The sequence below is a fragment of the Lithobates pipiens genome, unplaced genomic scaffold, assembly GCF_037356315.1.
Source record: "Lithobates pipiens isolate NorthernLeopardFrog02 unplaced genomic scaffold, aLitPip1_a1.2 Scaffold_16, whole genome shotgun sequence".
Lineage (NCBI taxonomy): Eukaryota > Metazoa > Chordata > Amphibia > Anura > Ranidae > Lithobates > Lithobates pipiens.
The window spans coordinates 1,677,721-1,704,796 of NW_027507748.1; the positions used below are offsets into that span (position 1 = coordinate 1,677,721).

Consider the following 27,076-nt stretch of genomic DNA (forward strand, 5'->3'; position numbering starts at 1 on the left):
AGTAGTCTCTCTCTCTCTCTAGTAATAGATGATGGTGGTAGTAGTCTCTCTCTCTCTCTAGTAATAGATGATGGTGGTAGTAGTCTCTCTCTCTAGTAATAGATGATGGTGGTAGTAGTCTCTCTCTCTCTCTCTAGTAATAGATGATGGTGGTAGTAGTCTCTCTCTCTCTCTCTCTCTAGTAATAGACTGATGGTGGTAGTAGTCTCTCTCTCTCTCTCTCTCTAGTAATAGATGATGGTGGTAGTAGTCTCTCTCTCTCTCTCTAGTAATAGATGATGGTGGTAGTAGTCTCTCTCTCTAGTAATAGATGATGGTGGTAGTAGTCTCTCTCTCTCTCTCTAGTAATAGATGGTGGTGGTAGTAGTCTCTCTCTCTCTAGTAATAGATGATGGTGGTAGTAGTCTCTCTCTCTCTAGTAATAGATGGTGGTGGTAGTAGTCTCTCTCTCTCTAGTAATAGATGATGGTGGTAGTAGTCTCTCTCTCTCTCTCTCTCTCTCTCTCTCGTAATAGATGATGGTGGTAGTAGTGTCTCTCTAGTAATAGATGGTGGTGGTAGTAGTCTCTCTCTCTCTAGTAATAGATGATGGTGGTAGTAGTCTCTCTCTCTCTCTCTCTCTCTCTCTAGTAATAGATGATGGTGGTAGTAGTCTCTCTCTAGTAATAGATGATGGTGGTAGTAGTCTCTCTCTAGTAATAGATGATGGTGGTAGTAGTCTCTCTCTCTCTCTAGTAATAGATGGTGGTGGTAGTAGTCTCTCTCTCTCTAGTAATAGATGATGGTGGTAGTAGTCTCTCTCTCTCTAGTAATAGATGGTGGTGGTAGTAGTCTCTCTCTAGTAATAGATGATGGTGGTAGTAGTCTCTCTCTCTAGTAATAGACGATGGTGGTAGTAGTGTCTCTCTAGTAATAGATGGTGGTGGTAGTAGTCTCTCTCTCTAGTAATAGATGGTGGTGGTAGTAGTCTCTCTCTAGTAATACATGATGGTGGTAGTAGTCTCTCTCTCTCTGGTAATAGATGGTGGTGGTAGTAGTCTCTCTCTCTAGTAATAGATGGTGGTGGTGGTAGTCTCTCTCTCTCTAGTAATAGACGATGGTGGTAGTAGTGTCTCTCTAGTAATAGATGGTGGTAGTAGTGTCTCTCTAGTAATAGATGGTGGTGGTAGTAGTCTCTCTCTCTAGTAATAGATGGTGGTGGTAGTAGTCTCTCTCTCTCTAGTAATAGATGGTGGTAGTAGTCTCTCTCTCTCTAGTAATAGATGATGGTGGTAGTAGTCTCTCTCTCTAGTAATAGATGATGGTGGTAGTAGTGTCTCTCTCTCTCTCTCTCTAGTAATAGACGATGGTGGTAGTAGTCTCTCTCTCTAGTAATAGATGGTGGTGGTAGTAGTCTCTCTCTAGTAATACATGATGGTGGTAGTAGTCTCTCTCTCTCTAGTAATAGATGGTGGTGGTGGTAGTAGTCTCTCTCTCTAGTAATAGATGGTGGTGGTAGTAGTCTCTCTCTCTCTCTCTCTCTAGTAATAGATGGTGGTAGTAGTCTCTCTCTCTCTCTAGTAATAGATGGTGGTAGTAGTCTCTCTCTCTAGTAATAGACGATGGTGGTAGTAGTCTCTCTCTCTCTCTCTCTAGTAATAGACGATGGTGGTAGTAGTCTCTCTCTCGCTCTCTAGTAATAGACGATGGTGGTAGTAGTCTCTCTCTCTCTCTCTAGTAATAGACGATGGTGGTAGTAGTCTCTCTCTCTAGTAATAGACGATGGTGGTAGTAGTCTCTCTCTCTCTCTCTCTCTAGTAATAGACGATGGTGGTAGTAGTCTCTCTCTCTCTCTCTCTAGTAATAGACGATGGTGGTAGTAGTCTCTCTCTCTCTCTCTAGTAATAGATGATGGTGGTAGTAGTCTCTCTCTCTCTCTCTCTCTAGTAATAGATGATGGTGGTAGTAGTCTCTCTCTCTCTCTCTCTCTCTAGTAATAGACGATGGTGGTAGTAGTCTCTCTCTCTCTCTCTAGTAATAGATGATGGTGGTAGTAGTCTCTCTCTCTCTCTCTCTAGTAATAGATGATGGTGGTAGTAGTCTCTCTCTCTCTCTCTCTCTCTCTCTAGTAATAGACGATGGTGGTAGTAGTCTCTCTCTCTCTCTCTAGTAATAGATGACGGTGGTAGTAGTCTCTCTCTCTCTCTCTCTAGTAATAGATGATGGTGGTAGTAGTCTCTCTCTCTCTCTCTAGTAATAGATGATGGTGGTAGTAGTCTCTCTCTCTCTCTCTCTCTAGTAATAGACGATGGTGGTAGTAGTCTCTCTCTCTCTCTCTAGTAATAGATGATGGTGGTAGTAGTCTCTCTCTCTCTCTCTCTAGTAATAGATGATGGTGGTAGTAGTCTCTCTCTCTCTCTCTAGTAATAGATGATGGTGGTAGTAGTCTCTCTCTCTCTCTCTCTCTAGTAATAGACGATGGTGGTAGTAGTCTCTCTCTCTCTCTCTAGTAATAGATGATGGTGGTAGTAGTCTCTCTCTCTCTCTAGTAATAGATGATGGTGGTAGTAGTCTCTCTCTCTCTCTCTCTCTCTCTAGTAATAGATGATGGTGGTAGTAGTCTCTCTCTCTCTCTCTCTCTTGCAGTGGTGTGAGCTCCGGGCTGTCGGCATATCGGGATAAAGTCGTCATCAGTCACTTTGCAGCGGCCGGAGGTGATTGGAGTTCCTGTTCCTCTTCTACCCCCAGACACACATTACCAGACCCCCGGGGGTCACACCTCGAGACATTACCCCACCCTGTGCCCGGTCTTCTATATAATGTACCCCCCGTTCTGTCCTGATCTCATCTCCTCTAACACTCTTCTCCTTGCAGCGGTCACCGGCGGTCTGTTCCGAATTAATCTCGGCCTGAGAGGTCTGATTGGTGGATCTGTCATTGGAGTCATGTTGGGGTGAGTGTGGTGGTGTGTGTGACTGTGATTGGTCTGCGCATGGGTGTGTCTGATGTGGGCGTGGTCTGATGTGGACAATGTTTGTGGGCGGTGTCTGATGTTTGGTGTGGGTGGGATCTGATGTTTGGTGTTGGTGGGATCTGATGTGAGCAGTGTCTGAGGTGGGCGGGATCTGATGTCTGATGTGGGCGGTGTCTGATGTTTGGTGTGGGTGGGATCTGATGTGGGCGGTGTCTGATGTCTGGTGTGGGCAGTGTCTGATGTCTGGTGTGGGTGGGATCTGATGTCTGATGTGGGCGGTGTCTGATGTCTGGTGTGGGTGGGATCTGATGTGGGCGGTGTCTGATGTTTGGTGTGGGCGGTGTCTGATGTTTGGTGTGGGCGGTGTCTGATGTTTGGTGTGGGCGGTGTCTGATATTTGGTGTGGGCGGTGTCTGATGTGGGCGGTGTCTGATGTTTGGTGTGGGCGGTGTCTGATGTTTGGTGTGGGCGGTGTCTGATATTTGGTGTGGGCGGTGTCTGATATTTGGTGTGGGCGGTGTCTGATGTGGGCGGTGTCTGATGTTTGGTGTGGGCGAGGTCTGATGTTTGGTGTGGGTGGGATCTGATGTGGGCGGTGTCTGATATTTGGTGTGGGCGGTGTCTGATGTGGGCGGTGTCTGATGTTTGGTGTGGGCGGTGTCTGATATTTGGTGTGGGCGGTGTCTGATATTTGGTGTGGGCGGTGTCTGATGTGGGCGGTGTCTGATGTTTGGTGTGGGCGGTGTCTGATGTTTGGTGTGGGCGGTGTCTGATGTTTGGTGTGGGCGGTGTCTGATATTTGGTGTGGGCGGTGTCTGATGTGGGCGGTGTCTGATGTTTGGTGTGGGCGGTGTCTGATGTTTGGTGTGGGTGGGATCTGATGTGGGCGGTGTCTGATGTTTGGTGTGGGCGGTGTCTGATGTTTGGTGTGGGCGGTGTCTGATGTTTGGTGTGGGCGGTGTCTGATGTTTGGTGTGGGTGGGATCTGATGTGGGTGGTGTCTGATGTTTGGTGTGGGCGGTGTCTGATGTTTGGTGTGGGTGGGATCTGATGTGGGTGGTGTCTGATGTTTGGTGTGGGCGGTGTCTGATGTTTGGTGTGGGTGGGATCTGATGTGGGCGGTGTCTGATGTTTGGTGTGGGCGGTGTCTGATGTTTGGTGTGGGCGGTGTCTGATGTTTGGTGTGGGTGGGATCTGATGTGGGCGGTGTCTGATGTTTGGTGTGGGCGGTGTCTGATGTTTGGTGTGGGCGGTGTCTGATGTCTGATGTGGGTGGGATCTGATGTGGGCGGTGTCTGATGTTTGGTGTGGGTGGGATCTGATGTGGGCGGTGTCTGATGTTTGGTGTGGGCGGGATCTGATGTGGGCGGTGTCTGATGTTTGGTGTGGGTGGGATCTGATGTGGGCGGTGTCTGATGTTTGATGTGGGCGGTGTCTGATGTTTGGTGTGGGCGGTGTCTGATGTTTGGTGTTGGCGGGATCTGATGTGGGCGGTGTCTGAGGTGGGCAGGATCTGATGTTTTGATGTGGGCGGTGTCTGATGTCTGAGGTGGGCAGGATCTGATGTTTTGGTGTGGGCGGTGTGGGTGGGATCTGATGTGGGCGGGGTCTGATGTTTGGTGTGGGTGGGATCTGATGTTTGGTGTGGGTGGGATCTGATGTTTGGTGTGGGTGGGATCTGATGTGGGCGGTGTCTGATGTGGGCGGTGTCTTATGTTTGGTGTGGGCGGTGTCTGATGTTTGGTGTGGGCGGGATCTGATGTGGGTGGGGTCTGATGTTTGGTGTGGGCGGGGTCTGATGTTTGGTGTGGGCGGTGTCTGATGTTTGGTGTGGGCGGTGTCTGATGTTTGGTGTGGGCGGTGTCTGATGTTTGGTGTGGGCGGTGTCTGATGTTTGGTGTGGGTGGGATCTGATGTGGGCGGTGTCTGAGGTGGGCAGGGTCTGATGTTTGGTGTGGGCGGCATCTTATGTGGGCGGTGTCTGATGTTTGGTGTGGGTGGGATCTGATGTGGGCGGTGTCTGAGGTGGGCAGGGTCTGATGTTTGGTGTGGGCGGCATCTTATGTGGGCGGTGTCTGATGTTTGGTGTGGGTGGGATCTGATGTGGGCGGTGTCTGATGTTTGGTGTGGGCGGGATCTGATGTGAGCGGTGTCTGAGGTGGGCAGGATCTGATGTTTTGGTGTGGGCGGGATCTGATGTGGGCGGTGTCTGATGTCTGATGTGGGCGGTGTCTGATGTCTGATGTGGGCGGTGTCTGATGTCTGATGTGGGCGGTGTCTGATGTTTGGTGTGGGCGGTGTCTGATGTTTGGTGTGGGTGGGATCTGATGTTTGGTGTTGGTGGGATCTGATGTGAGCAGTGTCTGAGGTGGGCGGGATCTGATGTCTGATGTGGGCGGTGTCTGATGTTTGGTGTGGGTGGGATCTGATGTGGGCGGTGTCTGATGTCTGGTGTGGGCAGTGTCTGATGTCTGGTGTGGGTGGGATCTGATGTCTGATGTGGGCGGTGTCTGATGTCTGGTGTGGGTGGGATCTGATGTGGGCGGTGTCTGATGTTTGGTGTGGGCGGTGTCTGATGTTTGGTGTGGGCGGTGTCTGATGTTTGGTGTGGGCGGTGTCTGATATTTGGTGTGGGCGGTGTCTGATGTGGGCGGTGTCTGATGTTTGGTGTGGGCGGTGTCTGATGTTTGGTGTGGGCGGTGTCTGATATTTGGTGTGGGCGGTGTCTGATATTTGGTGTGGGCGGTGTCTGATGTGGGCGGTGTCTGATGTTTGGTGTGGGCGAGGTCTGATGTTTGGTGTGGGTGGGATCTGATGTGGGCGGTGTCTGATATTTGGTGTGGGCGGTGTCTGATGTGGGCGGTGTCTGATGTTTGGTGTGGGCGGTGTCTGATATTTGGTGTGGGCGGTGTCTGATATTTGGTGTGGGCGGTGTCTGATGTGGGCGGTGTCTGATGTTTGGTGTGGGCGGTGTCTGATGTTTGGTGTGGGCGGTGTCTGATGTTTGGTGTGGGCGGTGTCTGATATTTGGTGTGGGCGGTGTCTGATGTGGGCGGTGTCTGATGTTTGGTGTGGGCGGTGTCTGATGTTTGGTGTGGGTGGGATCTGATGTGGGCGGTGTCTGATGTTTGGTGTGGGCGGTGTCTGATGTTTGGTGTGGGCGGTGTCTGATGTTTGGTGTGGGTGGGATCTGATGTGGGTGGTGTCTGATGTTTGGTGTGGGCGGTGTCTGATGTTTGGTGTGGGTGGGATCTGATGTGGGTGGTGTCTGATGTTTGGTGTGGGCGGTGTCTGATGTTTGGTGTGGGTGGGATCTGATGTGGGCGGTGTCTGATGTTTGGTGTGGGCGGTGTCTGATGTTTGGTGTGGGCGGTGTCTGATGTTTGGTGTGGGTGGGATCTGATGTGGGCGGTGTCTGATGTTTGGTGTGGGCGGTGTCTGATGTTTGGTGTGGGCGGTGTCTGATGTCTGATGTGGGTGGGATCTGATGTGGGCGGTGTCTGATGTTTGGTGTGGGTGGGATCTGATGTGGGCGGTGTCTGATGTTTGGTGTGGGCGGGATCTGATGTGGGCGGTGTCTGATGTTTGGTGTGGGTGGGATCTGATGTGGGCGGTGTCTGATGTTTGATGTGGGCGGTGTCTGATGTTTGGTGTGGGCGGTGTCTGATGTTTGGTGTTGGCGGGATCTGATGTGGGCGGTGTCTGAGGTGGGCAGGATCTGATGTTTTGATGTGGGCGGTGTCTGATGTCTGAGGTGGGCAGGATCTGATGTTTTGGTGTGGGCGGTGTGGGTGGGATCTGATGTGGGCGGGGTCTGATGTTTGGTGTGGGTGGGATCTGATGTTTGGTGTGGGTGGGATCTGATGTGGGCGGTGTCTGATGTGGGCGGTGTCTTATGTTTGGTGTGGGCGGTGTCTGATGTTTGGTGTGGGCGGGATCTGATGTGGGTGGGGTCTGATGTTTGGTGTGGGCGGGGTCTGATGTTTGGTGTGGGCGGTGTCTGATGTTTGGTGTGGGCGGTGTCTGATGTTTGGTGTGGGCGGTGTCTGATGTTTGGTGTGGGCGGTGTCTGATGTTTGGTGTGGGTGGGATCTGATGTGGGCGGTGTCTGAGGTGGGCAGGGTCTGATGTTTGGTGTGGGCGGCATCTTATGTGGGCGGTGTCTGATGTTTGGTGTGGGTGGGATCTGATGTGGGCGGTGTCTGAGGTGGGCAGGGTCTGATGTTTGGTGTGGGCGGCATCTTATGTGGGCGGTGTCTGATGTTTGGTGTGGGTGGGATCTGATGTGGGCGGTGTCTGATGTTTGGTGTGGGCGGGATCTGATGTGAGCGGTGTCTGAGGTGGGCAGGATCTGATGTTTTGGTGTGGGCGGGATCTGATGTGGGCGGTGTCTGATGTCTGATGTGGGCGGTGTCTGATGTCTGATGTGGGCGGTGTCTGATGTCTGATGTGGGCGGTGTCTGATGTTTGGTGTGGGCGGTGTCTGATGTTTGGTGTGGGCGGTGTCTGATGTCTGATGTGGGCGGTGTCTGATGTCTGAGGTGGGCGGGGTCTGATGTGAGCGGTACCTCTTTGCCCGCAGGGTCCCGGTGGGAGCGCTGATCTCGGGGTTGCAGGCCCTGGTGGGGGAGGATCTGCTGGAATACAAGCGCAAACAACACCGCAAACTTTACGAAGAGAAGCTGCAGGAATGGTAAGTTGTTGTTGTTGGTTTTTTCCCTCTCCCTTCCCCCGGTTATTCCCCTCTACACCCCGTTGTAACCCCCTTTGTCTCCTGATTGGTCAGGGGCGAGCGGATGCAGTTCACAGACGTCATCCTGCAGGACATGCAAACTGCGGACACCGAATCGGCTTCCACTCAGATGGAGAAGATCACAGAACTGCTGCAGCAGCCGCGGAACCCGGACTGGGGACGGGAGGAGTGAGACTCTTCCAGACTGCCGTTCACCAGGAGCGCGGAGCAGAGACTGGGACCGCCTCCTGTGTGATGACATCACAGTATATTACTGTGTGACGTTCCTCTTCCTGTAGAGGCAGGAAGTGACACGGGGACAGGACGTCCTCTGTATACGGGTAACGCTGGTGATGTGCGGCGCTCAGCCCCGGATCCCAGCTGTTTGTGGACTGTCGGGACCTACCTCTGAGGGACAGTAGGTTGTTCTGGGAGGATCATCCTCTCCACCAATAAATCTATAACATATCTCTGTAATTTGTGTGATTTCTGCCCCTGCTGCCTCTTCTCTACCCGCCTGCCACCCTCCTCATGTACAGCGGCAGAGCGTCTCTCCTGTGCCCGATCACCTATCCACTACATGATGCGGCACTCCGCCAGCTCTGCTGTGATTGGTCATAGCATAGGATGATCAGTGAGTGCCGGCCAATAGATGATCACCGAGAAGGAAGGCAGAACAGCTCTGTCTATGTAAACAATGCAGGGGAAAAAAATCCATCACATCCTAATAAAAGCAGCACACAGTACACAAAAACACTGGCTAGGCACACATTTAACCCTTTGATCGCCATGATGTTAACCCCTTCCCAGCCAGTGTCATTGGTGCAGTGACAGTGCATATTTTTAGCACCGGTCACTGTATTAGTGTTACTGGTTCCCACAAAGTGTCAGTTCATGTCAGATTTCCCGCCACAATGTCGCAGTCCCACTATTAGTTATGTGCCTAGCCAGTGTTCATGTGTGCTGCTTACACTAGGGGAAGAGATGGATTTTATACCACGCTTAGCATTGATGCAAATATCACCCCCAAGCCCCCCCCCCCCCCAAACCAGAACGTTGATCTGCCTTGTTCACATACACAGATCACAGCTCTGGCGATCGGCGGGTGCCGGAGGACATCGGGTAGCGGGCACCCGCCGATCGGCGTCCACTATGTGCAATCACAGAGGAGGCCGGCCGCCATCAGCATGCATGCAGGCCCCCTACCCGGAAGTGTCGGATCACTTATATATCTGGTGCACAGATGCCGCCTTGCTATAGGGCAGGCTTGAAGCGGTTAATATGGCGTCACCCTCCCCTCCCCCCTATGGTCATTAATATGGTGTTATCCCCCTCCCTCCCCCCATGGCTTTTCATTTGGAGTCACCAAATTAGTTGCAGTTCAGTGAGTAAAATAAGTATTTGATCCCCTTAGTAGTTGGTGGAGAAACCCTTGTTGGTGATCACAGAGGTCAGACGTTTCTTGTAGGTGGTGATGAGGTTTCCACATCTCAGGAGGGGTTTTCTCCTCTCTTCTCTACAGATCTCCTCTAAATCCTGAAGATTTCTTGGCAACTCGAAGTTTCAGCTCCTCCATACATTTTCTATAGGATTAAGGTCTGGAGACTGGCTAGGCCACTCCATGACCTTCATGTGCTTCTTCTTGAGCCACTCCTTTGTTGCCTTGGCGGTATGTATTGTCATGCTGGAAGACCCATCCATGACCCATCTTCAGTGTTCTGAGGGAAGAAGGTTCTCCTCCAAGATTTTACAATACATGACCCCGTCCATTGGGCCCTCAATGGGGCAAAGTCTGCCTGGACCTTTATCAGAGAAACAGCCCAAATCATCATGTTCCCCCCTCCATGTGTGACTGTAGGGATGGTGTTCATGTTCCCACCTCCGTGTGTGACTGTAGGGATGGTGTTCACGTTCCCCCCTCCGTGTGTGACTGTAGGGATGGTGTTCATGTCCCCACCTCCGTGTGTGACTGTAGGGATGGTGTTCATGTTACCCCCTCTGTGTGTGACTGTAGGGATGGTGTTCATGTTCCCCCCTCTGTGTGTGACTGTAGGGATGGTGTTCATGTTACCCCCTCCGTGTGTGACTGTAGGGATGGTGTTCATGTTACCCCCTCCGTGTGTGACTGTAGGGATGGTGTTCATGTTCCCCCCTCTGTGTGTGACTGTAGGGATGGTGTTCATGTTCCCCCCTCTGTGTGTGACTGTAGGGATGGTGTTCATGTTCCCCCCTCCGTGTGTGACTGTAGGGATGGTGTTCATGTTACCCCCTCCGTGTGTGACTGTAGGGATGGTGTTCACGTTCCCCCCTCCGTGTGTGACTGTAGGGATGGTATTCATGTTCCCACCTCCGTGTGTGACTGTAGGGATGGTGTTCATGTTCCCACCTCCGTGTGTGACTGTAGGGATGGTGTTCATGTTCCCACCTCCCTGTGTGACTGTAGGGATGGTGTTCATGTTCCCACCTCCGTGTGTGATTGTAGGGATGGTGTTCATGTTCCCCCTCCGTGTGTGACTGTAGGGATGGTGTTCATGTTCCCCCTCCGTGTGTGACTGTAGGGATGGTGTTCATGTTCCCACCTCCGTGTGTGACTGTAGGGATGGTGTTCATGTTCCCCCTCCGTGTGTGACTGTAGGGATGGTGTTCACGTTCCCCCTCCGTGTGTGACTGTAGGGCTGGTGTTCATGTTCCCCCCTCAGTGTGTGACTGTAGGGATGGTGTTCATGTTCCCACCTCCGTGTGTGATTGTAGGGATGGTGTTCATGTTCCCCCCTCCGTGTGTGACTGTAGGGATGGTGTTCATGTTTCCACCTCCGTGTGTGACTGTAGGGATGGTGTTCATGTTCCCCCCTCCGTGTGTGACTGTAGGGATGGTGTTCATGTTCCCACCTCCGTGTGTGACTGTAGGGATGGTGTTCATGTTACCCCCTCCGTGTGTGACTGTAGGGATGGTGTTCATGTTCCCCCCTCCGTGTGTGACTGTAGGGATGGTGTTCATGTTACCCCCTCCGTGTGTGACTGTAGGGATGGTGTTCATGTTCCCCCCTCAGTGTGTGACTGTAGGGATGGTGTTCATGTTACCCCCTCCGTGTGTGACTGTAGGGATGGTGTTCATGTTACCCCCTCCGTGTGTGACTGTAGGGATGGTGTTCATGTTACCCCCTCCGTGTGTGACTGTAGGGATGGTGTTCATGTTACCCCCTCCGTGTGTGACTGTAGGGATGGTGTTCATGTTACCCCCTCCGTGTGTGACTGTAGGGATGGTGTTCATGTTCCCACCTCCGCGTGTGACTGTAGGGATGGTGTTCATGCCTCCACCTCCGTGTGTGACTGTAGGGATGGTGTTCATGTTCCCCCCTCTGTGTGTGACTGTAGGGATGGTGTTCATGTTCCCCCCTCCGTGTGTGACTGTAGGGATGGTGTTCATGCCTCCACCTCCGTGTGTGACTGTAGGGATGGTGTTCATGTTCCCCCTCCGTGTGTGACTGTAGGGATGGTGTTCATGTTCCCCCCTCCGTGTGTGACTGTAGGGATGGTGTTCATGTTACCCCCTCTGTGTGTGACTGTAGGGATGGTGTTCATGTTCCCCCCTCTGTGTGTGACTGTAGGGATGGTGTTCATGTTACCCCCTCCGTGTGTGACTGTAGGGATGGTGTTCATGTTACCCCCTCCGTGTGTGACTGTAGGGATGGTGTTCATGTTACCCCCTCCGTGTGTGACTGTAGGGATGGTGTTCATGTTACCCCCTCCGTGTGTGACTGTAGGGATGGTGTTCATGTTCCCCCCTCTGTGTGTGACTGTAGGGATGGTGTTCATGTTCCCCCCTCTGTGTGTGACTGTAGGGATGGTGTTCATGTTCCCCCCTCCGTGTGTGACTGTAGGGATGGTGTTCATGTTACCCCCTCCGTGTGTGACTGTAGGGATGGTGTTCATGTTTCCACCTCCGTGTGTGACTGTAGGGATGGTGTTCATGTTCCCCCCTCCGTGTGTGACTGTAGGGATGGTGTTCATGTTACCCCCTCTGTGTGTGACTGTAGGGATGGTGTTCATGTTTCCACCTCCGTGTGTGACTGTAGGGATGGTGTTCATGTTCCCCCCTCCGTGTGTGACTGTAGGGATGGTGTTCATGTTCCCACCTCCGTGTGTGACTGTAGGGATGGTGTTCATGTTCCCACCTCCGTGTGTGACTGTAGGGATGGTGTTCATGTTCCCACCTCCGTGTGTGACTGTAGGGATGGTGTTCATGTTCCCACCTCCGTGTGTGATTGTAGGGATGGTGTTCATGTTCCCCCTCCGTGTGTGACTGTAGGGATGGTGTTCATGTTCCCCCTCCGTGTGTGACTGTAGGGATGGTGTTCATGTTCCCACCTCCGTGTGTGACTGTAGGGATGGTGTTCATGTTCCCACCTCCGGGTGTGACTGTAGGGATGGTGTTCATGTTCCCACCTCCGGGTGTGACTGTAGGGATGGTGTTCATGTTCCCACCTCCGGGTGTGACTGTAGGGATGGTGTTCATGTTCCCACCTCTGTGTGTGATTGTAGGGATGGTGTTCATGTTCCCCCTCCGTGTGTGACTGTAGGGATGGTGTTCATGTTCCCCCTCCGTGTGTGACTGTAGGGATGGTGTTCATGTTCCCACCTCCGTGTGTGACTGTAGGGATGGTGTTCATGTTCCCACCTCCGGGTGTTCATGTTCCCACCTCCGTGTGTGATTGTAGGGATGGTGTTCATGTTCCCCCTCCGTGTGTGACTGTAGGGATGGTGTTCATGTTCCCCCTCCGTGTGTGACTGTAGGGATGGTGTTCATGTTCCCACCTCCGTGTGTGACTGTAGGGATGGTGTTCATGTTCCCACCTCCGGGTGTGACTGTAGGGATGGTGTTCATGTTCCCACCTCCGGGTGTGACTGTAGGGATGGTGTTCATGTTCCCACCTCCGGGTGTGACTGTAGGGATGGTGTTCATGTTCCCACCTCTGTGTGTGATTGTAGGGATGGTGTTCATGTTCCCCCTCCGTGTGTGACTGTAGGGATGGTGTTCATGTTCCCCCTCCGTGTGTGACTGTAGGGATGGTGTTCATGTTCCCACCTCCGTGTGTGACTGTAGGGATGGTGTTCATGTTCCCACCTCCGGGTGTGACTGTAGGGATGGTGTTCATGTTCCCACCTCCGGGTGTGACTGTAGGGATGGTGTTCATGTTCCCACCTCCGGGTGTTCATGTTCCCACCTCCGTGTGTGATTGTAGGGATGGTGTTCATGTTCCCCCTCCGTGTGTGACTGTAGGGATGGTGTTCATGTTCCCCCTCCGTGTGTGACTGTAGGGATGGTGTTCATGTTCCCACCTCCGTGTGTGACTGTAGGGATGGTGTTCATGTTCCCACCTCCGTGTGTGACTGTAGGGATGGTGTTCATGTTCCCACCTCCGTGTGTGACTGTAGGGATGGTGTTCATGTTCCCACCTCCGTGTGTGACTGTAGGGATGGTGTTCATGTTCCCACCTCCGTGTGTGACTGTAGGGATGGTGTTCATGTTTCCCCCCTCCGGGTGTGACTGTAGGGATGGTGTTCATGTTCCCACCTCTGTGTGTGACTGTAGGGATGGTGTTCATGTTCCCACCTCCGTGTGTGACTGTAGGGATGGTGTTCATGTTCCCACCTCCGTGTGTGACTGTAGGGATGGTGTTCATGTTCCCACCTCCGTGTGTGACTGTAGGGATGGTGTTCATGTTTCCCCCCTCCGGGTGTGACTGTAGGGATGGTGTTCATGTTCCCACCTCCGTGTGTGACTGTAGGGATGGTGTTCATGTTCCCACCTCCGTGTGTGACTGTAGGGATGGTGTTCATGTTCCCACCTCCGTGTGTGACTGTAGGGATGGTGTTCATGTTCCCACCTCCGTGTGTGACTGTAGGGATGGTGTTCATGTTCCCACCTCCGTGTGTGACTGTAGGGATGGTGTTCATGTTCCCACCTCCGTGTGTGACTGTAGGGATGGTGTTCATGTTTCCCCCCTCCGGGTGTGACTGTAGGGATGGTGTTCATGTTCCCACCTCTGTGTGTGACTGTAGGGATGGTGTTCATGTTCCCACCTCCGGGTGTGACTGTAGGGATGGTGTTCATGTTCCCACCTCCGGGTGTGACTGTAGGGATGGTGTTCATGTTCCCACCTCCGTGTGTGACTGTAGGGATGGTGTTCATGTTCCCACCTCCGGGTGTGACTGTAGGGATGGTGTTCATGTTCCCACCTCTGTGTGTGACTGTAGGGATGGTGTTCATGTTCCCACCTCCGTGTGTGACTGTAGGGATGGTGTTCATGTTCCCACCTCCGGGTGTGACTGTAGGGATGGTGTTCATGTTCCCACCTCTGTGTGTGACTGTAGGGATGGTGTTCATGTTCCCACCTCCGTGTGTGACTGTAGGGATGGTGTTCATGTTCCCACCTCCGGGTGTGAGTGTAGGGATGGTGTTCATGTTCCCACCTCTGTGTGTGACTGTAGGGATGGTGTTCATGTTCCCACCTCCGGGTGTGACTGTAGGGATGGTGTTCATGTTCCCACCTCCGTGTGTGACTGTAGGGATGGTGTTCATGTTCCCACCTCCGTGTGTGACTGTAGGGATGGTGTTCATGTTCCCACCTCCGTGTGTGACTGTAGGGATGGTGTTCATGTTCCCACCTCCGTGTGTGACTGTAGGGATGGTGTTCATGTTCCCACCTCCGTGTGTGACTGTAGGGATGGTGTTCATGTTCCCACCTCCGTGTGTGACTGTAGGGATGGTGTTCATGTTCCCACCTCCGGGTGTGACTGTAGGGATGGTGTTCATGTTCCCACCTCTGTGTGTGACTGTAGGGATGGTGTTCATGTTCCCACCTCCGTGTGTGACTGTAGGGATGGTGTTCATGTTCCCACCTCCGGGTGTGACTGTAGGGATGGTGTTCATGTTCCCACCTCTGTGTGTGACTGTAGGGATGGTGTTCATGTTCCCACCTCCGTGTGTGACTGTAGGGATGGTGTTCATGTTCCCACCTCCGGGTGTGAGTGTAGGGATGGTGTTCATGTTCCCACCTCTGTGTGTGACTGTAGGGATGGTGTTCATGTTCCCACCTCCGGGTGTGACTGTAGGGATGGTGTTCATGTTCCCACCTCCGTGTGTGACTGTAGGGATGGTGTTCATGTTCCCACCTCCGTGTGTGACTGTAGGGATGGTGTTCATGTTCCCACCTCCGTGTGTGACTGTAGGGATGGTGTTCATGTTCCCACCTCCGTGTGTGATTGTAGGGATGGTGTTCATGTTCCCACCTCCGTGTGTGACTGTAGGGATGGTGTTCATGTTCCCACCTCCGTGTGTGACTGTAGGGATGGTGTTCATGTTCCCACCTCCGTGTGTGACTGTAGGGATGGTGTTCATGTTCCCACCTCCGTGTGTGACTGTAGGGATGGTGTTCATGTTCCCACCTCCGTGTGTGACTGTAGGGATGGTGTTCATGTTCCCACCTCCGTGTGTGACTGTAGGGATGGTGTTCATGTTCCCACCTCCGGGTGTGACTGTAGGGATGGTGTTCATGTTCCCACCTCCGGGTGTGACTGTAGGGATGGTGTTCATGTTCCCACCTCCGGGTGTTCATGTTCCCACCTCCGTGTGTGATTGTAGGGATGGTGTTCATGTTCCCCCTCCGTGTGTGACTGTAGGGATGGTGTTCATGTTCCCCCTCCGTGTGTGACTGTAGGGATGGTGTTCATGTTCCCACCTCCGTGTGTGACTGTAGGGATGGTGTTCATGTTCCCACCTCCGTGTGTGACTGTAGGGATGGTGTTCATGTTCCCACCTCCGTGTGTGACTGTAGGGATGGTGTTCATGTTCCCACCTCCGTGTGTGACTGTAGGGATGGTGTTCATGTTCCCACCTCCGTGTGTGACTGTAGGGATGGTGTTCATGTTTCCCCCCTCCGGGTGTGACTGTAGGGATGGTGTTCATGTTCCCACCTCTGTGTGTGACTGTAGGGATGGTGTTCATGTTCCCACCTCCGTGTGTGACTGTAGGGATGGTGTTCATGTTCCCACCTCCGTGTGTGACTGTAGGGATGGTGTTCATGTTCCCACCTCCGTGTGTGACTGTAGGGATGGTGTTCATGTTTCCCCCCTCCGGGTGTGACTGTAGGGATGGTGTTCATGTTCCCACCTCCGTGTGTGACTGTAGGGATGGTGTTCATGTTCCCACCTCCGTGTGTGACTGTAGGGATGGTGTTCATGTTCCCACCTCCGTGTGTGACTGTAGGGATGGTGTTCATGTTCCCACCTCCGTGTGTGACTGTAGGGATGGTGTTCATGTTCCCACCTCCGTGTGTGACTGTAGGGATGGTGTTCATGTTCCCACCTCCGTGTGTGACTGTAGGGATGGTGTTCATGTTTCCCCCCTCCGGGTGTGACTGTAGGGATGGTGTTCATGTTCCCACCTCTGTGTGTGACTGTAGGGATGGTGTTCATGTTCCCACCTCCGGGTGTGACTGTAGGGATGGTGTTCATGTTCCCACCTCCGGGTGTGACTGTAGGGATGGTGTTCATGTTCCCACCTCCGTGTGTGACTGTAGGGATGGTGTTCATGTTCCCACCTCCGGGTGTGACTGTAGGGATGGTGTTCATGTTCCCACCTCTGTGTGTGACTGTAGGGATGGTGTTCATGTTCCCACCTCCGTGTGTGACTGTAGGGATGGTGTTCATGTTCCCACCTCCGGGTGTGACTGTAGGGATGGTGTTCATGTTCCCACCTCTGTGTGTGACTGTAGGGATGGTGTTCATGTTCCCACCTCCGTGTGTGACTGTAGGGATGGTGTTCATGTTCCCACCTCCGGGTGTGAGTGTAGGGATGGTGTTCATGTTCCCACCTCTGTGTGTGACTGTAGGGATGGTGTTCATGTTCCCACCTCCGGGTGTGACTGTAGGGATGGTGTTCATGTTCCCACCTCCGTGTGTGACTGTAGGGATGGTGTTCATGTTCCCACCTCCGTGTGTGACTGTAGGGATGGTGTTCATGTTCCCACCTCCGTGTGTGACTGTAGGGATGGTGTTCATGTTCCCACCTCCGTGTGTGACTGTAGGGATGGTGTTCATGTTCCCACCTCCGTGTGTGACTGTAGGGATGGTGTTCATGTTCCCACCTCCGTGTGTGACTGTAGGGATGGTGTTCATGTTCCCACCTCCGGGTGTGACTGTAGGGATGGTGTTCATGTTCCCACCTCTGTGTGTGACTGTAGGGATGGTGTTCATGTTCCCACCTCCGTGTGTGACTGTAGGGATGGTGTTCATGTTCCCACCTCCGGGTGTGACTGTAGGGATGGTGTTCATGTTCCCACCTCTGTGTGTGACTGTAGGGATGGTGTTCATGTTCCCACCTCCGTGTGTGACTGTAGGGATGGTGTTCATGTTCCCACCTCCGGGTGTGAGTGTAGGGATGGTGTTCATGTTCCCACCTCCGTGTGTGACTGTAGGGATGGTGTTCATGTTCCCACCTCCGGGTGTGACTGTAGGGATGGTGTTCATGTTTCCCCCCTCCGGGTGTGACTGTAGGGATGGTGTTCATGTTCCCACCTCCGTGTGTGACTGTAGGGATGGTGTTCATGTTCCCACCTCCGTGTGTGACTGTAGGGATGGTGTTCATGTTCCCACCTCCGTGTGTGACTGTAGGGATGGTGTTCATGTTCCCACCTCCGTGTGTGACTGTAGGGATGGTGTTCATGTTCCCACCTCCGTGTGTGACTGTAGGGATGGTGTTCATGTTCCCACCTCCGTGTGTGACTGTAGGGATGGTGTTCATGTTTCCCCCCTCCGGGTGTGACTGTAGGGATGGTGTTCATGTTCCCACCTCTGTGTGTGACTGTAGGGATGGTGTTCATGTTCCCACCTCCGGGTGTGACTGTAGGGATGGTGTTCATGTTCCCACCTCCGGGTGTGACTGTAGGGATGGTGTTCATGTTCCCACCTCCGTGTGTGACTGTAGGGATGGTGTTCATGTTCCCACCTCCGGGTGTGACTGTAGGGATGGTGTTCATGTTCCCACCTCTGTGTGTGACTGTAGGGATGGTGTTCATGTTCCCACCTCCGTGTGTGACTGTAGGGATGGTGTTCATGTTCCCACCTCCGGGTGTGACTGTAGGGATGGTGTTCATGTTCCCACCTCTGTGTGTGACTGTAGGGATGGTGTTCATGTTCCCACCTCCGTGTGTGACTGTAGGGATGGTGTTCATGTTCCCACCTCCGGGTGTGAGTGTAGGGATGGTGTTCATGTTCCCACCTCTGTGTGTGACTGTAGGGATGGTGTTCATGTTCCCACCTCCGGGTGTGACTGTAGGGATGGTGTTCATGTTCCCACCTCCGTGTGTGACTGTAGGGATGGTGTTCATGTTCCCACCTCCGTGTGTGACTGTAGGGATGGTGTTCATGTTCCCACCTCCGTGTGTGACTGTAGGGATGGTGTTCATGTTCCCACCTCCGTGTGTGACTGTAGGGATGGTGTTCATGTTCCCACCTCCGTGTGTGACTGTAGGGATGGTGTTCATGTTCCCACCTCCGTGTGTGACTGTAGGGATGGTGTTCATGTTCCCACCTCCGGGTGTGACTGTAGGGATGGTGTTCATGTTCCCACCTCTGTGTGTGACTGTAGGGATGGTGTTCATGTTCCCACCTCCGTGTGTGACTGTAGGGATGGTGTTCATGTTCCCACCTCCGGGTGTGACTGTAGGGATGGTGTTCATGTTCCCACCTCTGTGTGTGACTGTAGGGATGGTGTTCATGTTCCCACCTCCGTGTGTGACTGTAGGGATGGTGTTCATGTTCCCACCTCCGGGTGTGAGTGTAGGGATGGTGTTCATGTTCCCACCTCTGTGTGTGACTGTAGGGATGGTGTTCATGTTCCCACCTCCGGGTGTGACTGTAGGGATGGTGTTCATGTTCCCACCTCCGTGTGTGACTGTAGGGATGGTGTTCATGTTCCCACCTCCGTGTGTGACTGTAGGGATGGTGTTCATGTTCCCACCTCCGTGTGTGACTGTAGGGATGGTGTTCATGTTCCCACCTCCGTGTGTGACTGTAGGGATGGTGTTCATGTTCCCACCTCCGTGTGTGACTGTAGGGATGGTGTTCATGTTCCCACCTCCGTGTGTGACTGTAGGGATGGTGTTCATGTTCCCACCTCCGGGTGTGACTGTAGGGATGGTGTTCATGTTCCCACCTCCGGGTGTGACTGTAGGGATGGTGTTCATGTTCCCACCTCCGGGTGTGACTGTAGGGATGGTGTTCATGTTCCCACCTCCGGGTGTGACTGTAGGGATGGTGTTCATGTTCCCACCTCCGTGTGTGACTGTAGGGATGGTGTTCATGTTACCCCCTCCGTGTGTGACTGTAGGGATGGTGTTCATGTTCCCACCTCCGTGTGTGACTGTAGGGATGGTGTTCATGTTCCCACCTCCGTGTGTGACTGTAGGGATGGTGTACTTAGGGTCATAGTCACCATTTTTCTTCCTCCAAACACGGCGAGTCGAGTTAATGCCAAAGAGCTGAATTTTGGTCTCATCTGACCACAGAACTTCCTCCCCCGATCCTTCTCTGAAGCGTTTAGATCAGGGGTGTCCAAACTTTTTTCAAAGAGGGCCAGATTCGATGAAGTGAACATGTGTGAGGGCCGACCATTTTGCCTGACATTCTTTGAACCATTAAAATTCGGTCATTCGAGCACTCATACCTGGCCCAACAAAAATTCTCGTGCCTTTGTTGCGCTCGTTTGCCCGACACACAGACGAATGCTCTGTTCTTTGGGGGTACCGTTAAGTCTTAATGGTACCCCACACATTGGAAACATGGGGTGCTTTTGGTGCAGCGCAATAAAAAAAAAAAAAAAAGCTCTGGGACTTCTTTCCCTGCATTTTTGTGGGTATGGAAGCCCATTGAAATGCATGGGCTGCCCTACACACAGCATGCAGCCATGCAGATGTGAACCAAGGGCTTATTGGAGGGGCAGTAAAACTACATGGTTAAGCTGTTTTTACCACCCCCAACTTCTCCCCCTTTAGCTGCAGAGGGAGCAGCTGGGGGTGTACACATGCTGTGGCTGCAGCTGGAGGTATGCTCAGGGTGAATGGGCCTGCACTGCAACTACCCCGCAACTGTGTAGACTGCACAGTTGCGGTATAGTGATGCTACATTTACGGGCTTAAAACAGGTGGTGAGGAGGCAACATAATGCCTCTTTACCACCTTTCAAATGCCTCTGAAAAGCGATCTGTATATGGATTGCTTTTCAGAGGAGCAGCAATCCTGGCTGCTATCACACACACAAGCACCACAAAAGCAGTTCTGATGGTACAAGAATGGGGGGGGGGGGGGGGTCTGGATTAAAAGTAACACACATGCATACACATACACACAGACATACACACATACAGACACATGCATACACATACAGACACATTCATATACTTACATACATACAGACACATGCACACACACACATACAGACACATGCACACACATACATACATACAGACATACACGCACATACAGACATACATACACACACACACACACACACACACACACACACACATACATACATACAGACATACACACATACATACACACATACAGACACATGCATACACATACAGACACATTCATATACTTACATACATACAGACACATGCACACACACACATACAGACACATGCACACACATACATACATACAGACATACACGCACATACATACAGACACACATGTACACACATACATACATACAGACACACATGTACACACATACATACATACAGACACACATGTACACACATACATACATACAGACACACATGCACACATACAGACACACATGTACACACATACATACATACAGACACACATGCACACACACACACATACAGACACACATGTACACACATACATACATACAGACACACATGCACACACACATACACATAAATAAAGCCTTTTTAAAACGAATCTAGCTTGTAGTACAGTACCTTTCCATTCCATTTCCTTATTCAGCCGGGTACTGCACTGTAGGGGGAAGCAGAGAGCACAGCACACTCCTCTGCACTTTACTTTCACATTTGAAGCCGACGGAGCTTCTCACAGTGCCGGGGATCGGCTCATTTGACAGCCCTGATCCCGCAGCACACCAGGCGGGCCGTTCAAAACCGGACTGCGGGCCGCGATTGGCCCGCGGGCCGGACTTTGGACATGCCTGGTTTAGATGTTTATTGGCAAATGTCAGACGTTCCTGTACATGTGTCTTCCTGAGGAGGGGGACCTGTACATGTGTCTTCCTGAGGAGGGGGACCTGTACATGTGTCTTCCTGAGGAGGGGGACCTGTCCATGTGTCTTCCTGAGGAGGGGGACCTGTACATCTGTCTTCCTGAGGAGGGGGACCTGTACATGTGTCTTCCTGAGGAGAGGGACCTGTCCATGTGTCTTCCTGAGGAGGGGGACCTGTACATGTGTCTTCCTGAGGAGGGGGACCTGTACATGTGTCTTCCTGAGGAGAGGGACCTGTCCATGTGTCTTCCTGAGGAGGGGGACCTGTACATGTGTCTTCCTGAGGAGGGGGACCTGTACATGTCTCTTCCTGAGGAGGGGGACCTGTACATGTGTCTTCCTGAGGAGGGGGACCTGTCCATGTGTCTTCCTGAGGAGGGGGACCTGTACATGTGTCTTCCTGAGGAGGGGGACCTGTACATGTGTCTTCCTGAGGAGGGGGACCTGTACATGTCTCTTCCTGAGGAGGGGGACCTGTACATGTGTCTTCCTGAGGAGGGGGACCTGTACATGTGTCTTCCTGAGGAGGAGGACCTGTACATGTGTCTTCCTGAGGAGGGGGACCTGTACATGTGTCTTCCCGAGGAGAGGGACCTGTACATGTGTCTTCCCGAGGAGGGGGACCTGTACATGTGTCTTCCTGAGTAGGGGGACCTGTACATGTGTCTTCCCGAGGAGAGGGACCTGTACATGTGTCTTCCCGAGGAGGGGGACCTGTACATGTGTCTTCCCGAGGAGGGGGACCTGTACATGTGTCTTCCCGAGGAGGGGGACCTGTACATGTGTCTTCCCGAGGAGGGGGACCTGTACATGTGTCTTCCTGAGGAGGGGGACCTGTACATGTGTCTTCCCGAGGAGAGGGACCTGTACATGTGTCTTCCCGAGGAGGGGGACCTGTACATGTGTCTTCCTGAGTAGGGGGACCTGTACATGTGTCTTCCCGAGGAGAGGGACCTGTACATGTGTCTTCCCGAGGAGGGGGACCTGTACATGTGTCTTCCCGAGGAGGGGGACCTGTACATGTGTCTTCCCGAGGAGGGGGACCTGTACATGTGTCTTCCCGAGGAGGGGGACCTGTACATGTGTCTTCCCGAGGAGAGGGACCTGTACATGTGTCTTCCCGAGGAGGGGGACCTGTACATGTGTCTTCCTGAGTAGGGGGACCTGTACATGTGTCTTCCTGAGTAGGGGGACCTGTACACGTGTCTTCCCGAGGAGGGGGACCTGTACATGTGTCTTCCCGAGGAGAGGGACCTGTACATGTGTCTTCCCGAGGAGGGGGACCTGTACATGTGTCTTCCCGAGTAGGGGGACCTGTACACGTGTCTCCCTGAGGAGGGGGACCTGTACATGTGTCTTCCTGAGGAGGGGGACCTGTACACGTGTCTCCCTGAGGAGGGGGACCTGTACATGTGTCTTCCTGAGGAGGGGGACCTGTACATGTGTCTTCCTGAGGAGGGGGACCTGTACATGTGTCTTCCCGAGGAGAGGGACCTGTACATGTGTCTTCCCGAGGAGGGGGACCTGTACATGTGTCTTCCCGAGGAGGGGGACCTGTACATGTGTCTTCCTGAGGAGGGGGACCTGTACATGTGTCTTCCTGAGGAGGGGGACCTGTACATGTGTCTTCCTGAGTAGGGGGACCTGTACATGTGTCTTCCCGAGGAGAGGGACCTGTACATGTGTCTTCCCGAGGAGGGGGACCTGTACATGTGTCTTCCCGAGGAGGGGGACCTGTACATGTGTCTTCCCGAGGAGAGGGACCTGTACATGTGTCTTCCCGAGGAGGGGGACCTGTACATGTGTCTTCCCGAGTAGGGGGACCTGTACATGTGTCTTCCCGAGTAGGGGGACCTGTACACGTGTCTTCCCGAGGAGGGGGACCTGTACATGTGTCTTCCCGAGGAGAGGGACCTGTACATGTGTCTTCCCGAGGAGGGGGACCTGTACATGTGTCTTCCCGAGTAGGGGGACCTGTACATGTGTCTTCCCGAGTAGGGGGACCTGTACATGTGTCTTCCCGAGGAGGGGGACCTGTACATGTGTCTCCCTGAGGAGGAGGACCTGTACATGTGTCTTCCTGAGGAGGGGGGCCTGTACATGTGTCTTCCTGAGGAGGGGGACCTGTACATGTGTCTTCCCGAGGACGGGGACCTGTACATGTGTCTTCCCGAGGAGGGGGACCTGTACATGTGTCTTCCCGAGGAGGGGGACCTGTACACGTGTCTTCCTGAGGAGGAGGACCTGTACATGTGTCTTCCCGAGTAGGGGGACCTGTACATGTGTCTTCCTGAGTAGGGGGACCTGTACACGTGTCTTCCCGAGGAGGGGGACCTGTACATGTGTCTTCCCGAGGAGAGGGACCTGTACATGTGTCTTCCCGAGGAGGGGGACCTGTACATGTGTCTTCCCGAGTAGGGGGACCTGTACATGTGTCTTCCCGAGTAGGGGGACCTGTACATGTGTCTTCCCGAGGAGGGGGACCTGTACATGTGTCTTCCTGAGGAGGGGACCTGTACATGTGTCTTCCTGAGGAGGGGACCTGTACATGTGTCTTCCTGAGGAGGGGGACCTGTACATGTGTCTTCCTGAGGAGGGGGACCTGTACACGTGTCTTCCTGAGGAGGGGGACCTGTACACGTGTCTTCCTGAGGAGGGGGACCTGTACACGTGTCTTCCCGAGGAGGGAGACCTGTACACGTGTCTTCCCGAGGAGGGAGACCTGTACACGTGTCTTCCCGAGGAGAGGGACCTGTACACGTGTCTTCCCGAGGAGAGGGACCTGTACACGTGTCTTCCCGAGGAGGGGGACCTGTACACGTGTCTTCCTGAGGAGGGAGACCTGTACACGTGTCTTCCCGAGGAGAGGGACCTGTACACGTGTCTCCCTGAGGAGGAGGACCTGTACATGTGTCTTCCTGAGGAGGGGGGCCTGTACATGTGTCTTCCTGAGGAGGGGGACCTGTACATGTGTCTTCCTGAGGAGGGGGGCCTGTACATGTGTCTTCCTGAGGAGGGGGGCCTGTACATGTGTCTTCCCGAGGAGGGGGACCTGTACATGTGTCTTCCTGAGGAGGGAGGCCTGTACATGTGTCTTCCCGAGGAGGGGGGCCTGTACACGTGTCTTCCCGAGGAGGGAGGCCTGTACACGTGTCTTCCTGAGGAGGGGGGCCTGTACATGTGTCTTCCTGAGGAGGGGGGCCTGTACATGTGTCTTCCCGAGGAGGGGGACCTGTACATGTGTCTTCCCGAGGAGGGGGACCTGTACATGTGTCTTCCCGAGGAGGGGGACCTGTACATGTGTCTTCCCGAGGAGGGGGACCTGTACATGTGTCTTCCCGAGGAGAGGGACCTGTACATGTGTCTTCCCGAGGAGGGGGACCTGTACATGTGTCTTCCTGAGTAGGGGGACCTGTACATGTGTCTTCCTGAGTAGGGGGACCTGTACACGTGTCTTCCCGAGGAGGGGGACCTGTACATGTGTCTTCCCGAGGAGAGGGACCTGTACATGTGTCTTCCCGAGGAGGGGGACCTGTACATGTGTCTTCCCGAGTAGGGGGACCTGTACACGTGTCTCCCTGGAGAGGGGGACCTGTACATGTGTCTTCCTGAGGAGGGGGACCTGTACACGTGTCTCCCTGAGGAGGGGGACCTGTACATGTGTCTTCCTGAGGAGGGGGACCTGTACATGTGTCTTCCTGAGGAGGGGGACCTGTACATGTGTCTTCCCGAGGAGAGGGACCTGTACATGTGTCTTCCCGAGGAGGGGGACCTGTACATGTGTCTTCCTGAGTAGGGGGACCTGTACATGTGTCTTCCCGAGGAGAGGGACCTGTACATGTGTCTTCCCGAGGAGGGGGACCTGTACATGTGTCTTCCCGAGGAGGGGGACCTGTACATGTGTCTTCCCGAGGAGGGGGACCTGTACATGTGTCTTCCCGAGTAGGGGGACCTGTACATGTGTCTTCCCGAGTAGGGGGACCTGTACACGTGTCTTCCCGAGGAGGGGGACCTGTACACGTGTCTTCCCGAGGAGAGGGACCTGTACATGTGTCTTCCCGAGGAGGGGGACCTGTACATGTGTCTTCCCGAGTAGGGGGACCTGTACATGTGTCTTCCCGAGTAGGGGGACCTGTACATGTGTCTTCCTGAGGAGGGGGACCTGTACATGTGTCTCCCTGAGGAGGAGGACCTGTACATGTGTCTTCCTGAGGAGGGGGGCCTGTACATGTGTCTTCCTGAGGAGGGGGACCTGTACATGTGTCTTCCCGAGGACGGGGACCTGTACATGTGTCTTCCCGAGGAGGGGGACCTGTACATGTGTCTTCCCGAGGAGGGGGACCTGTACACGTGTCTTCCTGAGGAGGAGGACCTGTACATGTGTCTTCCCGAGTAGGGGGACCTGTACATGTGTCTTCCTGAGTAGGGGGACCTGTACACGTGTCTTCCTGAGTAGGGGGACCTGTACACGTGTCTTCCCGAGGAGGGGGACCTGTACATGTGTCTTCCCGAGGAGAGGGACCTGTACATGTGTCTTCCCGAGGAGGGGGACCTGTACATGTGTCTTCCCGAGTAGGGGGACCTGTACATGTGTCTTCCCGAGTAGGGGGACCTGTACATGTGTCTTCCCGAGGAGGGGGACCTGTACATGTGTCTTCCTGAGGAGGGGGACCTGTACACGTGTCTTCCTGAGGAGGGGGACCTGTACACGTGTCTTCCTGAGGAGGGGGACCTGTACACGTGTCTTCCCGAGGAGGGAGACCTGTACACGTGTCTTCCCGAGGAGGGAGACCTGTACACGTGTCTTCCCGAGGAGAGGGACCTGTACACGTGTCTTCCCGAGGAGAGGGACCTGTACACGTGTCTTCCCGAGGAGGGGGACCTGTACACGTGTCTTCCTGAGGAGGGAGACCTGTACACGTGTCTTCCCGAGGAGAGGGACCTGTACACCTGTCTCCCTGAGGAGGAGGACCTGTACATGTGTCTTCCTGAGGAGGGGGACCTGTACATGTGTCTTCCTGAGGAGGGGGACCTGTACATGTGTCTTCCTGAGGAGGGGGACCTGTACATGTGTCTTCCTGAGGAGGGGGACCTGTACATGTGTCTTCCTGAGGAGGGGGGCCTGTACATGTGTCTTCCTGAGGAGGGGGGCCTGTACATGTGTCTTCCCGAGGAGGGGGACCTGTACATGTGTCTTCCTGAGGAGGGAGGCCTGTACATGTGTCTTCCCGAGGAGGGGGGCCTGTACATGTGTCTTCCTGAGGAGGGAGGCCTGTACATGTGTCTTCCTGAGGAGGGGGACCTGTACACGTGTCTTCCCGAGGAGGGAGGCCTGTACACGTGTCTTCCTGAGGAGGGGGACCTGTACACGTGTCTTCCCGAGGAGGGGGGCCTGTACATGTGTCTTCCTGAGGAGGGAGGCCTGTACATGTGTCTTCCTGAGGAGGGGGACCTGTACACGTGTCTTCCCGAGGAGGGAGGCCTGTACACGTGTCTTCCTGAGGAGGGGGGCCTGTACATGTGTCTTCCCGAGGAGGGAGGCCTGTACACGTGTCTTCCCGAGGAGGGGGACCTGTACACGTGTCTTCCCGAGGAGGGGGACCTGTACATGTGTCTTCCCGAGGAGGGGGACCTGTACACGTGTCTTCCCGAGGAGGGGGACCTGTACACGTGTCTTCCCGAGGAGGGGGACCTGTACACGTGTCTTCCCGAGGAGGGGGACATTGCGGACGCTGCAGGATTTCAGTCCATGGCGGTGTATTGTGTCACTAATGGTTGGTTTGGTGACTGTGGTCCCAACTGCCTTGAGATCCTTCACAAGCTCCTCCCATGTAGTTCTGGGCGGATCCCTCACTTTTCTCATGACCATCCTCACCCCATGAGGAGAAATCTTCCATGGAGCTCCAGACTGAGGACAATTGATGGTTATTTTGTATTTCTTCCATTTGTGAATAATCTCTCCGGCACTCGTCTCCTCTCACCGAGCTTCTTGCTGATGGTCTTGTAGCCCATTCCAGCCTTGTGCAGGTCTCCAATCTTCTCCCCGACCTCCTCTGACAGATCTTTGCTCTTCCCCA

General features: G+C 53.7%; 1 protein-coding gene across 1 annotated transcript; it reads left to right on the plus strand.

Annotated features, from left to right (window-relative positions):
* Positions 1 to 2,625: 2,625 nt before the first annotated feature.
* TIMMDC1 (translocase of inner mitochondrial membrane domain containing 1) lies at positions 2,626 to 8,162 on the plus strand (the record flags this gene model as incomplete). The annotated part of the gene is given in 4 exon segments (XM_077479455.1): positions 2,626 to 2,693; positions 2,854 to 2,932; positions 7,536 to 7,646; positions 7,740 to 8,162. Coding segments are annotated over 4 exon segments (397 nt in total), but the record flags the coding sequence as incomplete, so codon positions are not given.
* Between the last annotated feature and the right edge of the window lie 18,914 nt (positions 8,163 to 27,076).